This window comes from Anoplopoma fimbria, chromosome 7, assembly GCF_027596085.1.
Source record: "Anoplopoma fimbria isolate UVic2021 breed Golden Eagle Sablefish chromosome 7, Afim_UVic_2022, whole genome shotgun sequence".
In the NCBI taxonomy this organism is placed as follows: domain Eukaryota; kingdom Metazoa; phylum Chordata; class Actinopteri; order Perciformes; family Anoplopomatidae; genus Anoplopoma; species Anoplopoma fimbria.
Genome location: NC_072455.1, coordinates 8,952,667 through 8,966,161, shown reverse-complemented (window position 1 = coordinate 8,966,161; position 13,495 = coordinate 8,952,667). Strand labels below are relative to the sequence as shown.

General features: G+C 40.5%; 1 protein-coding gene across 1 annotated transcript; it reads right to left on the bottom strand.

Annotated features, from left to right (window-relative positions):
* Positions 1 to 4,991: 4,991 nt before the first annotated feature.
* Positions 4,992 to 11,651, bottom strand: LOC129093885 (muscarinic acetylcholine receptor M1-like). The gene is made up of 6 exons (XM_054602007.1): positions 11,431 to 11,651; positions 10,330 to 10,451; positions 9,805 to 9,977; positions 8,331 to 8,626; positions 5,717 to 6,432; positions 4,992 to 5,503 (listed from the first exon to the last, which is right to left on the bottom strand). The coding sequence occupies exons 1-6, from the start codon at positions 11,649 to 11,651 to the stop codon at positions 4,992 to 4,994; spliced, it is 2,040 nt and encodes a 679-aa protein (XP_054457982.1).
* Between the last annotated feature and the right edge of the window lie 1,844 nt (positions 11,652 to 13,495).

Here is a 13,495-nt window from a genome sequence, read left to right as displayed (position 1 = left end):
TGCAATGAAACAAAGTGAAAAATTTAAAGGGGTCTGAATACTTTCCGTACCCACTGTAATCTGATCATCAGCTGATGCTATTAGCACCCGGGTTTCAGAGGCAACAATGCTATTGCCAGGGCAGAAGAGCTGGGAACGTGGCTACTTACAGCTAGGTGTGTATAAAATGGCAGAGAAAGGCACCAAGGTGTGTGTCCTTAGCCAACAATGCTATTTCTACCCGACCCGGGCTCACTTAGAAACTTAATGTCTGCATGTAGTTTACTGAAGCCATGTATTTTTTCCCTAAACCTCTTGGATGAAAGTCCTAAATTTGACTTAATCATCCACCACCAACTCCCTAAACATACTTTGTTGTTTTTATACTACTTCTACAAGTATAACTATTACCACTACTCCTAAATCTTTCTGCATGAAAGGGCTTTCTAGTAGAGCTAACTATTGCTAGATTAAGTATCGGTGAAAAGCCAAATAGCTTCTCACCCATGATGAAATAGACCCTCCGATACATTAACCCCGATTATAACACTTCATATAAACACATATGAATATGATTTCTCCAAATAACCCACTTTTGTCAGCAAGTAAACATAATGAGTTTGAAGGGCTCAACAAGTGGAGGATGTATATGTTACGGCTGTATATGTTCCCTGTGCTCTTGTCTCTTTCTTTCCTCTCAGCTCTGCCTGGGTCTACTGCGTTGTTAAACAAGATGCACCTGAAGTGCTTAAAAGCTCTTGTGCCAGCAGCAGCAGGGAGTGGCCTCTGGTGTGGGGACTGCTGAACTCCTTCTGAACTTATGATTTTGTCTTGTTTGTATGTTTTCTGATAATAAGTAATGATTCTTGTTTGCCTCTAAGTTTGGGGCGTCACAGTATGGATCTGGAGGAAGATAGCACCCATGGCTATCCAGTTTGCCTGTAGAATCCAGCATGTGTAGGAGAGAACAGGATCAACTGGTTCTTCAGACTTGCTTTTGCCCTAAACACTCTTCTCACAATTGGCAGACAGTGGAGTTGTGTTGGTCCCCATCAACCCCCAGAAACATCTGCTGGCTAAAAAATCTCAGGGCCACCAGGAGTTGGAGGACTGGTGGTACAGCTGCATTTCTTTCACTGCCATGTATGACAGTTGGTCCAAACTTCCTTTTCAGAACCCTAATAGTTTCATTGCTAAACAGGTATCTTGAGAGAAACTCAGATTGTGACAAAGAAGTAAGGTAAAATAAATCTTTGTTGGTTTCACAGAGGACACAAACAGCAGTCCTGTGTTTGACCGGTCAATCCTCCATCCATAGATTTTCTTCCTGTTTATACTCAACCCCTGACTTACTTAGCAGCAGCCCTGCACATCCTGCCTCACGATTCCGTTTAAAATCAAAACAAATTACAGTGCATTACTTTTCGTAAGCTCAGTGAATCAGCACTGCATGGCCTATGTTACAGCCATCATTGTTACGCAAATCATTCTTAAGCGTGCTGCATCCAACATGTCAAATACAATGTAAAGACAGATCCGGAATTCAATGGCCTAAATTCAGATTCATAAAAACAGGTTGAGTTAGAGTCATCTATTTTTAATCTGGACCCATTTTGGAGCAATCTTAGCTAAGCCACCTGTCATGTCATTGCTGGCAGATCCCTAACCAAAGAAAGTGAATCTGGACCAAGTTTCACAAAATGGACACATTACTGATATTGTTAGTTTGATAGACACTGATGTCCTAACTAGATCAATATGTTTGAAAATGATAGTATTGTAGATCATTGTGTAGTATTTACTGCTCTTTGCCTCCAAATAATACAATTGAACTGCAGTGTGGTTAAATATTTGTTCCTCAAATGAAGTGTTGTTGTTTAGAAAAAGGAAATATGATTTGAGTTATTGTTATTTAATTAATTATTCAATTGTTTGAAATACAAATTGCTCTCATGATGCGAAAACTTCCAGAATTATGGGGGTGCACTATGGTATAAATAGCTAAATCTTTCATGACTGTCCCATGTGCAGCAGCACTTACTCTAGCTTTTAAATAAAGTTTGTTTAATCTTGAAGCCACTTGATGGCACTATTGCACTTTTATTACAGTGACACAATGATCAAGAGTTGCAGTAGCGTAACGCAACATGTCAGCATCTTGGTATTTTTTACAAATAGTTTCAGCAATCATGGGTAAATATGTCAAAGGTTATACATTTCATTTTATTGCTCTTCAACTCATATATGCATGCGAACATCAATTAAAAATGAAAATTGGGTACAGAGTTGAGTTGCACACATTAATTAAAAGTTCCCTGTGGGGATTTCTTGAAAACAAACAAATGTAATGTTTACATTTGTTGTTTATCACCCAAAGACATTGTGATTTTTGAGCTTCAACACACATGCCCATCGCACTTCCTTCTCATAAAAACATTTGTAAAGCCATTTTCCAAGTAATTGTTTCTTACTAGCTAATACTTCCATAACTATGTTGACTAGCTTACAGTCTTCTTCTTCTTCCCTGACTTCGTTTGCACATTGCAGTATATCTTGACTCTTGAATAGCTCTACCATTTGAAGAACTGTGTCTTTGTGCACATGCAGGACATACACATAACAGGAACCCACTTGTAAAATACAGCTCCATAATACTACTTTAAAAAACTCCACAGGGAACCTTTAACACAGGAATAAACACACAAGTGCAAAGTATTTACTCTTGTTTTTAAAACCATGTATATATTCTCTCACAACAGTATGTTACTCAGAAAGGATGGATTGTTTTGTAGTGTTTGAAGTCATCTGGCAAAACAAGGCACATGGGTGTAGTTAGTTAATTTGTTAGAAAGTGCTTTGGAGCTTTAATTTAAAGAAACCGAAAATACTTTCCTCTACTCCAAAACTGTGGATAGATTTGTCAATCTAAGAAAAACGAACAAACAATTTTAGGCTACTACTATTACGTTCCCATTCAATGAAACTGCATTGTCAATTATGTTTCAAGGGAAACATATTTAGCCTCGGATTACATTTGTGTTGGACGTATCACAAATACGTTTCAAATCATAGTCCGCGGATGTCTGAGTACGGAGAAGGTTGGGTTGGATGGGTGGCTCAACATAGGACTTAAAGCTGAGAGACTGCTGTTTGTGTAAAACCAAATGTCAACATTTACTTATTTTAATCTATGTTTGTAACTTAAATAATGTAATTAATGAGCATACTTATTTATAAGCCAAACCATTATGTTTATACTAGGGATGCACTGATACCAGGATTGGGTATTGGTAGCGTCTGCTAAATGACTGTAATGTAATGTAATGTAATGGTCCGATACTGTGCTCATGTACTTATACTTGTGATACAATGTTAAATGTTAAATTGTCAGCAAAAGCATCATGTCATTTATTTAACATTTATTGTTGTTACAGTCAGGAAGTGACACAAATCTGATGAAAATAAAACATGTTTTAAAAGTCATAGTTAGCACAGTAATGGTATAACTTAGTACTCACATCGATACCCCGCATCCGCAAGTACTCAATGTAAGCACTTGTTTTTGTACTTGGTCTATAAAAAAGTAATATTGTTGGTTCCTTACTTTTTACTAAACCTAACAGAGTAGTCTTGTTAGTTTTTTTTGGTGTGATTTGATTCAAAGTACAATATTAAAACGGTGACAGTAATTCTTAAAAAAAAATGTTTCCCCAAAAAATTGAGAATACATTTTAGTTGTATTGGAACTTGGTTTTGTAGGAAACGGTGTTGAATCCCGGTTTCGGCATGGGTTGCATTCCGGTTTCCATTTGCAGCCCCGATGAATAGTGATCAGTCACATTTGAGCAGGTTTTGATTTAATGCAGGTTAACAGTCGGTGTGGAGAGCAAAGAGGCGAAAGCGTTGGCTGAAATGCAACCTTGGAACCCACTGACGATGATTTAGCTTTTAAGTGCTTTGAAATTAGCTGATAACCTTGCTACTTGGGAAACCATCCGGTCGTACATGTTGTTTCTTAACTCCAACTCCAGCCTAGCATCTCAATTTGCTAATCAAACTGTTAACAATGAGCGCATGGACAAGGAAGTCTTGGCCCTGATATCAGATGGCTACACCGGAACCCCAGAAATATAGCCCCTTGCCCTCAGAGGCTTATCTGTCGTCTGACCAATAGCTGATGCGTTTTGAGATTGCTGCAAGACACTTTTTAGAATATTTTTACTAAATAATGGTTTTCATACAGAAAAGTGCATATTGAGTATTTTTGGCAGAATATTTGGTAGAGCTTTCTTAAATTAATTCAGTCTCAAAACAAAACTATTGCACTACATTTCTACGGGTGAAGGTTGGGTTACTATAACAAAAACTAATAAAAATAACAATACAATTCAAAAGAAGCACAAACTACATCCTCCAAAAGTGACCATGAAGATGGATGAACACATCACCAGAACAGTTTCATTAAATTAGCTATGTGTACCAAATAAGGCAACTGATTATTTATTTTGACTGAATGCAGAAACGTAAATACCCTTCATTAAATCTTTAGAATGAAAACAAAACCTGACATAACTAAGCTGAATTATGTACTGTCCTGGTGATCAGCAGGTCTCTGCTTAGTAAATTCTATTTGAATCTTTCCATTTGATATTGATAGCCTGAAAAGTTCCTAGGCCCATTAAAAACACTGCAATTCATCCTCTGGGAACCATGAGTATCCACAGCAAAAATCATAATAATACAGCATTAGTTTCTGAGTGATGGCGTCATTGGCCAAAATGCTGGTCAATGTGAATAAAATAGCTGGAGGGGTCACCAATTTATTGAAAATTGTGCTATGGGACCATGAATAATTGGTCCACCAGCCTTTGGCCCCACTTTTGCTTGGCTAAACTTACTGTAGAAAATATTAGCTGGTTAGCAAAATTCTGTTCAGAATTTTTCATTCTATTCCAAAAAGAATCGCAAAGACATCTTTAAACACAGAGCTATCAACCATTTGCCATTGTATTCTACATTGGGTCTTTTTTCTTGAAAGCCACAGCGTTCCTCTGATGAAAATTAGGCTTGTTTTTCTTTTGATTCCACTGGCACATCAAAATATCCCTGAAAGTTGTTCGGAAGGTCTTGTTGCAAAGGGCATAGCACATGGGGTTGATTGTGCTGTTAACATAACACAACCAGTAGCCCAGTGCCCAAAGAGTTTCTGGAATACAGTCCTGACAGAAGGTGTTGACCAACACCATGATATTGTATGGTAACCATGTTGTGATGAAGACGAAGAGGATAGCACTGAGTGTCCGTGCTGCTTTCTTCTCATTTGCCTTTTTTTCATTCTTGCGCTTGTTGATCTCTGTCTTGGCCTTAGAGGCAAAGCGTTTTGCCATAGCTGCATCTTTAATGGTGATGGCTGCTGGCAATTGGTCAGTGGGTGATGAGGTGACAGGGTTTGATTGTGACCCTTTTAGACTTTTGTTGGATTGTTTGTCTTTGCTGTTTTTCACCTTTCTAGATTTCTTGCCATCTAGATAGATAGATAGATAGATAGATAGATAGATAGATAGATAGATAGATAGATAGATAGATAGATAGATAGATAGATAGATAGATAGATAGATAGATAGATAGATAGATAGATAGAATGATAGATAGATAGGTAGATGGATTAGACATTATTTATATTTGTTATTTTTATATATATCATTCAAATAAGACCACTAAATAGTTAATGTCCTACCTGATGGAGGCCTTGATGGGTCTGCACTGTCACCTTCGTCCTCTGAACCTGACTGGTCCCCGACTTCATTGTTGTTAAAGCTGTCACAGCTGCTCTGCTCTGCTTCACCAACTGTAGTTGTTGTGGTGTTGACGGACTTCTTGGATGCATGGTGACCTGGCAGCAATGATGGAAACTGAATGCAGAATGCGCAACACCTCGCCTTGCTTCCCGTTCTTCCTGGTATGCTGGCATTGTCCTTGTTGTTCTTCTCTGACGCAAGCTGATTTAGTTCATAGCTGCTGCAACTTTGAGAGCTTATGGCTGATGAATCCTTTGGGCTGTTAGTTGCACCTTCTCCACCAGCTCTTCCTTTACCACTCCCTTGATTCTGAGCTTGGCTTTGGCTGTTGCCTGACCCAAATCCCTTGAGACCTTGTATATCTTTAGCACGTTTCTCTGTCTCCTGATAGATCTTCCAAAACAGGAATGACATAATAGTTACAGGCAAGTAGAATGCAGCGACAGCAGTGGAGAATGTAATGATGGGCTCGGACAGGAACTGGATGTAGCACTCATTGGGCTGGACTGTCCGTTCACCAACAATGTACTGCCAGAACAGAATGGCTGGGGCCCACAGAATGAAAGAGATTGACCAGGCTAATCCAATCATGGTCATAGCTCGCTTGGTTGTACGCTTGGCCCGGTATGTCAAAGGTCTGGTAACAGAGAAATACCTAAGAAAACAAAGAATGAAATTAGGCAACTGTGTACATACAGAGTACCTGTCAACCCGGTCTCACTCCCAACTTGTCAAACTCCAACTTTTGGTCATGCCCCTTGGCTTCTGACACGCCCTTTAGTGTCTGTATGAGAGGCACCAGGCTTTCAATTAACACCAATGTAAACCCATCTGCATCAGTATTAGATGGTCAGAGCAACTGACATAGTATAAAGAGTGAGAAAGTCTGCTTAGGGAAGTGGTTGGGTCATACAAACATGGACTCGTGACATCAAGTCAAGGTTTACTTATTTAACATTACATTTGTTACATAACTTACGTACTTAACCAACGCCGCACACGTAAGTGACCTAACAAGCATATTTTTTTTATGGAACCAACATACTTATTTTAACCCAAACCAAGATGTTTTCTGATTTTTTTTTTACTTTTTTGCCTTAACTTAACCAAGGAGTGTTGTTGCCTAAACCTACCCAAGTAAACCCTAAAACTAAGTAAACCTAGGTTGGAAGTTTGTTTGAAAAGACACTGTATGCATGTAATGAGTGGAAACTGACTCCCTGTCTAAAGTTAATGCTAGATAGATAAGGGACATTAAATAGGTCCTGTTTTCTATGACTCAATCTTATACGAGCATGGTACAGCATGTAAATATATGCTTTTTATGATTTGGATACTCTGAAACATTTAATATTATACATTGTACATTCATCAGAAAATAGACTTCTTCTAAGCAATCTGAATGAATTAAGTTTTAAAACTAGGTTCAGGAACAAAGACCACGCCTCAAACACATCTTATTTCTTCAGGACAAAAGTATCTAAGCACAACTGATCAGTTAACTTCGCCTTTGACTCAGTTTTCACATCACCTGTGACAGATGAGCAAAAAAGAAAAACACGTAACGTACACCATGGATCAGAAGCTCTTTCTTAACCCTACTGATAGCAATCTGTTTGAAAAGGTTCAACAAACTCCTGAAGTCCTGGAGACCTCTCCTTCTAGTACCAGCCCTCTCTGCCAGAAACCTCAGTTGCGTTTAGTCATCCACATTTCCTGACGCTCTCGGCTTCCATCCTTGGACAACTCCTACATTGTCAGTCCCTTGCTTTCCCGCAGCTTGAGGGGAATATCAACCCTTCCAGATGCTTCTATCATAACCGCTTGAGATCCTTATACTCAAACAGTGAAATATCCCTCTCCATCACTCTGACAAGAAAGCAAAACTGCTTATGGATTAATAGCAAATCCCCATTTTCACTCTCCAATCGTTTAGAACACTTCTGGGTTCCCAGAACTCCCCTTACGTCAAGGCGCTTCCAATGGCCAGAGCTTCGGCCACCTTCTTCACCCCCTGTATATGGTCTTGACACTCTGACTTACGCATTCCATGAACATGAGTTCCAATTTCCTCAAAGAAAAATGAAGGTGGTCCACGGCCGAATGCTTCCCTCCAGATGACACCAATCCATCATCACTGTCCTCCATATATCAGCCCACAGCCCTAATTCCTATCATAATTTCTTCATCCTTAACCCTTCTTCCCTCAATCCCCACATCCATCTACCCACAACCCCTCATCCTGAGACCCCCATCCCTTCATTCCTCAACCTCATCCGGACCCTTTAGCAATCCCTCCTACATCTTTGAGGCTCTCCTTCAACTTAAATACCTAATAAACGAATCAAAACCAATTTTGTTATTGGCATGGTCTTTGTAAGTGAACCCCTTAATACAAAGTAACCCTTTAGCAGATGTCAGCATACACTGGTGTGCAGTTTTATTTTAAAACGTCATCAGATAGCTTGTGTAGTAACAATATATGACGTTGACTGTGAGCTTAATTTTAGTTAAGTTAATCAGCAAAAAAAAGAACAAATGATGTTCTGTTACCTGTCAAAGCTGATAACAAGCAGGTTCATGACCGAGGCGTTACTGGCCACATAGTCTATTGCAAGCCATAAGTCACAGACCACTGGTCCCAGAGCCCACTGGTCCATGATGATGTAGGTGGTATACAGGTTCATTGACAGTGTGCCAATGGTAAGGTCAGCAAATGCTAGGCTAAGCAGGTAGTAGTTGTTCACTGTCTTCAGTGCCTTATTGATCTTGAATGACACCAACACTAGGATGTTCCCAACAACAGTGACAAGAGAAAGGGATCCAGTGAGGAAGACAATTATGATGACCTGATGAAGAAGAGATAAGGAGAGAAAGAACCAAAGTGTTAACTTTCACAACACAAACCCTGCTGAAAAAAGTTAGGGGCTATGAATTATACTTTATAACAGATTAGTGTTTCCTAAAGACAAAAATGCTGTGGCACAGCAAAATTGGATGAATTGGTAAAATATGCTTTAGGGATTTATTTAAACCAACTCGGTTCAACGCAGGATCACTATTATGTATAAGGAAATGGGTTCTAGCAACAATGAATCCCTTATATGATGAAAAAGACTCTAGTAAATGCCAGCACCCACAGTGGTTTGTATTTAATGTCTAAAAATAGACAGACTGAATTTTCAGCTGATGAGGTCATGTCACAGCACAACAACAACTGCTTTACTTGTTCTTTACTGTATTATATGATATGGTCAATGCCCTGAACAATGGTAACATTATGCTGCCCTATTATTTTTTAAGCTTTCCTTTTTAGGTTTAGATTAATGGTACATGCAATGATTTTATGACTTACTGTCAGGAAGCCCTCAAGAGGTAGTTTCAAATCAAGTACTGTTTAAGTAACTAGGTCTCCTAAAAGGTTCTACTCTGGGTCATCATGTTTATATCATCAATTTAATATAATGTCTGCGTCCCACTTAATTTATGTGTATTTCTTAAATGCCGTTAATGCATCTCTTCATCTGGCTATTGCAAATCATCAGTCAAAATTTAACCAGACTAATGGAAGCACTTACGTATGTAAGAAAGACAAAAGTCATTAATTAATTTATACAAGTCTCTTAACTTTCCATAGATGCAAGGTTTATCTTGGAACACCAACTATAAGCGACCGCTTCAAATGAGCCATAAATTCCTTCGAGCTTTAGAGCAGCCATGTGAAGAGCACAGCTAAATGTTTGTCTGGCAGTTAGAATTCCTTGCTACTGAAGCCAGGGAATTTACACAGTGAGGCCTCTACCTGCAGTGTACACGTCTCATGTCTGCACATTTAGGTATCAAAAATTAAAGTAGTAAGCCATATAAGGTCACTTACCATAATTTATACATGTGTAAACTTTTTTTGAAAATAAAATGTAATATACGGTTTGTTAATTTGTTATCCAATATTGCATTGTAACCAAAGCACTCACTTAAACTGATGCTATTAGAAAAAAGAGGTAAACGTAAAATATCTGGTTGTTACCTGCAAGATAGTATGTCCTCCTAATGGGTCAAAATCCTCTGCTGGCAGCATTAATGTCCTGTTAACTGATGATTCAGTGACATTTCCTCCTTGCCTTGAGATATGACTGACATTATACTGCTTCCACCCACCAACACTGTCAGATATTATGGCCAACTCCTGGTAAGAGCCACCTGAAGACATCATTTAAATTAACATTTTATCAGAGATTTGGAGAGTCTGCAAGAATCCGAAAGTATTGCACACAAGTCTACAAATCTTCTATTGGCAGATTTGAAAGCTTTATCAGCAACATTATCTCAGCAAAACCTGGCTTAAATCATAGAGAGCTTTTCAAGAACATTTTGGATTTAAAAAATAATCAATTTCTTTGGTTTTATTGATCGTATGGTTAATATATATATTCTAACTAAAATCACCTTTGTATGCTTTTACACATATAATTATAAATGTGCACAAAAATCCACAATATCTATATTACTTAATTGTTATAAAGAGACCAAGTTCTGTCATGTTGTACAGTACCGAAGACAGCATGCTCATCTATGATGGTGGTATCAGGCTGGTCTTTCATACCAGGAGAACTGTTGGTGAGGAAGTGGATAGAATCAGAGTTGGAGGTCAGGTTCATGATGACCAATGGACATCTTGAAGAGAGGAAAAGAAAAAGGATTAAATGATATAGGGTTAATGTAGGGTATAGTTGTTTAATGTTAATATTTAACATTTTTCAAAAGTATTTGGGGTAAAAATAGAAAAATGTAATAATACTTTTTTGTTTAATTAAACAAGAAAAGGTAATACAAATGTAAAATGCAAAATAACAGTTCCCTAAATAGCTTTCATCGAAGGTTATTGTTATCCAGTGAATTCACTAACAAAGACCACGCTAATAAAAATTATTATAATTACATGTTGAAGTGACAGGTATGGATTTGGGAAGCAGAATGAGGGAAGAGGGATAGGGGTCAAGGGATGAAGGAATGTGGGTGGGGGATGAAGGGACGAATGGTAAGGGATGAAGGGATGTAGGATAGGGGATGAAGGGCTGTAGGGTAAGGGATGAAGGGGTGTAGGGTAAAATGAATGAAGAGGGCAAAGAAGGTCGTTAACTGATGGTTGGAGGAGAGCAATAGTGTACGGTGGCTGGCAGGAACTGTGGGATTGGAGACTCTTGAGTGGGGGGTGTATCTTCAGAAGCTCTGGAAATACCAAGTCTCCAAGAGACAGCTTCATAAAGACAGATGAGGGTGCACGTTTCTGATATCGTTCAGGTTGGAATGGATGTAGGTAAGGTATGCGGGGGATGACCAGCGGCTAAGAATCTTGATGATGTGATCGGGGATTCCTTGACTTGAAGCGTTGGAGGCGTCCCCGATATGGAATGAGCCGCCTCATTCGATATGAGAATGTAAAACTCGGGGCATATTCCGGATTTGTATAAGGTATGGCGGAAGTGGTGGTGAAACCAGGACCATGTGGCCCCTTTGCCTGTCTCTATGATGAAAATGGGGTTTTGTGGAGAAGTTCCGCAGGCCAAACTTAAACTTATGTAGTCATGGATGGGTTCGAATGGTTAGGTATGAATCTATTCGAAAGAGGTAGATGGGCTGAAGTGGACTACACTGGTTGGTCTTGCTGCGTTTGAGGTGGTAGATGATGGTGTCTGGAGGGTGGATGGAGAGGTCGAACATGGTGGCATGTCGTGATGGATGGTGATAGGAGTTCGAAGCAGTGACCTCTGAGCAGCGCAGGAAGCTGAAGAAAGCGGTAAGGATGTCCGAGGTGAGGGGCAGACATTTAGGCGTATGGTGTGGTTCAGCTTTACGGAGACCTTTGAGTAGCATGGCGATGTGTGTGTGTGACGAGGCTGGACATTGAGCACCTAAGGACAGTTTCATGAAGAAGTTAATTCTGCTTATGTAGACCCGTATGGTGGAAGACTTGATCTTGAGGAGTGAATGGGCGAATGTGAGGAAGTTCATGAGGGTCAGGACTTTGAGTGAAGGGAATGGAAGGCTGAGGGAGGCACGGAATAGCTTTGAAGCTTCATCCAGTGAGATATGATGAGAGTGTTCGAGGGGCAACACTGTTGAGGATGGCGTCTTAAGAGGCGGAGATTAAGTGTTCAAGTTGTAGGGTAAGTTGAAGATGGTGGCTGAAAACGGTGGGACCAGAGTTGGCAGAGCGTTCAAGGCTTCTGCCATTCATCTGAATTTCTGTTGCGGGAAAATAAGTCACAATGGAGTTTTTATGACCTGGGATGTGAGAGGCTCGGATGATGAACTGCTGCTGGGCCAAAACCAAGGTGAGTCTGCATTATATCTAGACAATGTGACTGTCCTTTGTTAATGATGTCTACGATGGCGCTGTTGTCTAAATATGTAGCAATAGTCTTTTTGGACCGTTCATGCCCCCAAAGAATGGCTGCTATGAGTACCAGGTACATTTCAGAGATCGCGGAAGAAGGAGTGAGGGATGTAAAGCTCGGGCAGCCATTCGGCTGAAAACCACTTGCCGCCGTAGAAGCTGCCGAAGCTGATGGAGGGGGCTGCGTCTGTAAAAAGCTGGATGTTTTCCAGCTTGGTGATGTGGTCATTATAAAAGAAGGAGATACTGTTGCATGTGGAGAGGAACTGGTGCCACAGTTTTCGCTCCGTTTTGCATGCTTTGTCCAGTGTGACGTGACCGTGGAGATTTGGAACAGAGTCAGGGACTGAAAGGAGGTGGTACAAGAAGGATCGACCTTGGGGGACGATACGGATAGCGTAGTTGAGGTGGCCTAACAGCAAAAGCAGTTGGTGTTTGATGCATTTGAGGGCACGAAGAAATTTTTCGGCTAAGCAGTCGAAGATTTTTGGGCTTTTTTGCTCTTGAACCCAAAGGTCAAGCGCACTGCAAAGTAATATGCGCCCATCCAAAGGAAAAGGTTCCAGTGTTCAGGATGGATGGGAAATAATTTGAAGGCGCAGATTGCAACAGACTGAAACTTCTCCCGTGTGGCAAGTGTTGTCAAGTCCAGAACTCTCCGTCTCCTGATTGGACATGCTGACGTACTGCGGTAAGCGTGTTGCCTCACTTCCGGTTCTCAGCGTAGTTGATAGCGTACTTTTCGCAGCTCCAGCGAAAACTAGTGAATTGTGTGACATTCTTTATTATAGCGGCTAATTACCTGTTTTACATTTAAAACACTTGAACACTCATATCACATCTTAATTCAGCGACTTTTCGCTTAAACCAACAGTTTACACGTTGTTCAGTTCTGCTAACGCTAGCTAGCCTCATTTAGCTTAGAAGCTAGCGATGGCGCTCCTCTCTCCTTCTCTCTCTCCTGCTCTCTCTCCTCCTCCCTCCTGCTCAGTGTGTCTCATGTTTAGCCATGCCTCTGCCTCCTTTACTGATACGGGTACATGTAACAAATGTAGTTTGTTTGTTAGGTTGGAGGCGAGGCTCAGTGAGTTAGAGGCCCGGTTCCGCACCATTGAAGCTCAGTCGTTAGCTACTGCAGTTAGCCAGCCCACCCCGTAGTCGGTGCGGGCCAACCAGAAGCTCCTGCTAGCTGTCCCCGGCAACCCCGAGCAGCCGGGAGGCTGGGTGACTGTCTGAAGGAAGCATAGTTCTATGTCGAAGCACACGGGTCACCACCAACCGCTCACGTTTCTAACCGGTTTTCCCCGCTCAGCGACACACC

Bases quoted from the DNA above. Each gene is read 5' to 3' on its own strand.
- LOC129093885 (XM_054602007.1), bottom strand. From the start codon at position 11,651: ATGCTACTCAAAGGTCTCCGTAAAGCTGAACCACACCATACGCCTAAA. The intron at 9,978-10,329 runs GTACTGTACAAC...TGATGTCTTCAG, and splicing joins AGATGAGCATGCTGTCTTCG to GTGGCTCTTACCAGGAGTTG. The intron at 6,433-8,330 runs GTAACAGAACAT...TTGTTTTCTTAG, and splicing joins CTTGTTATCAGCTTTGACAG to GTATTTCTCTGTTACCAGAC.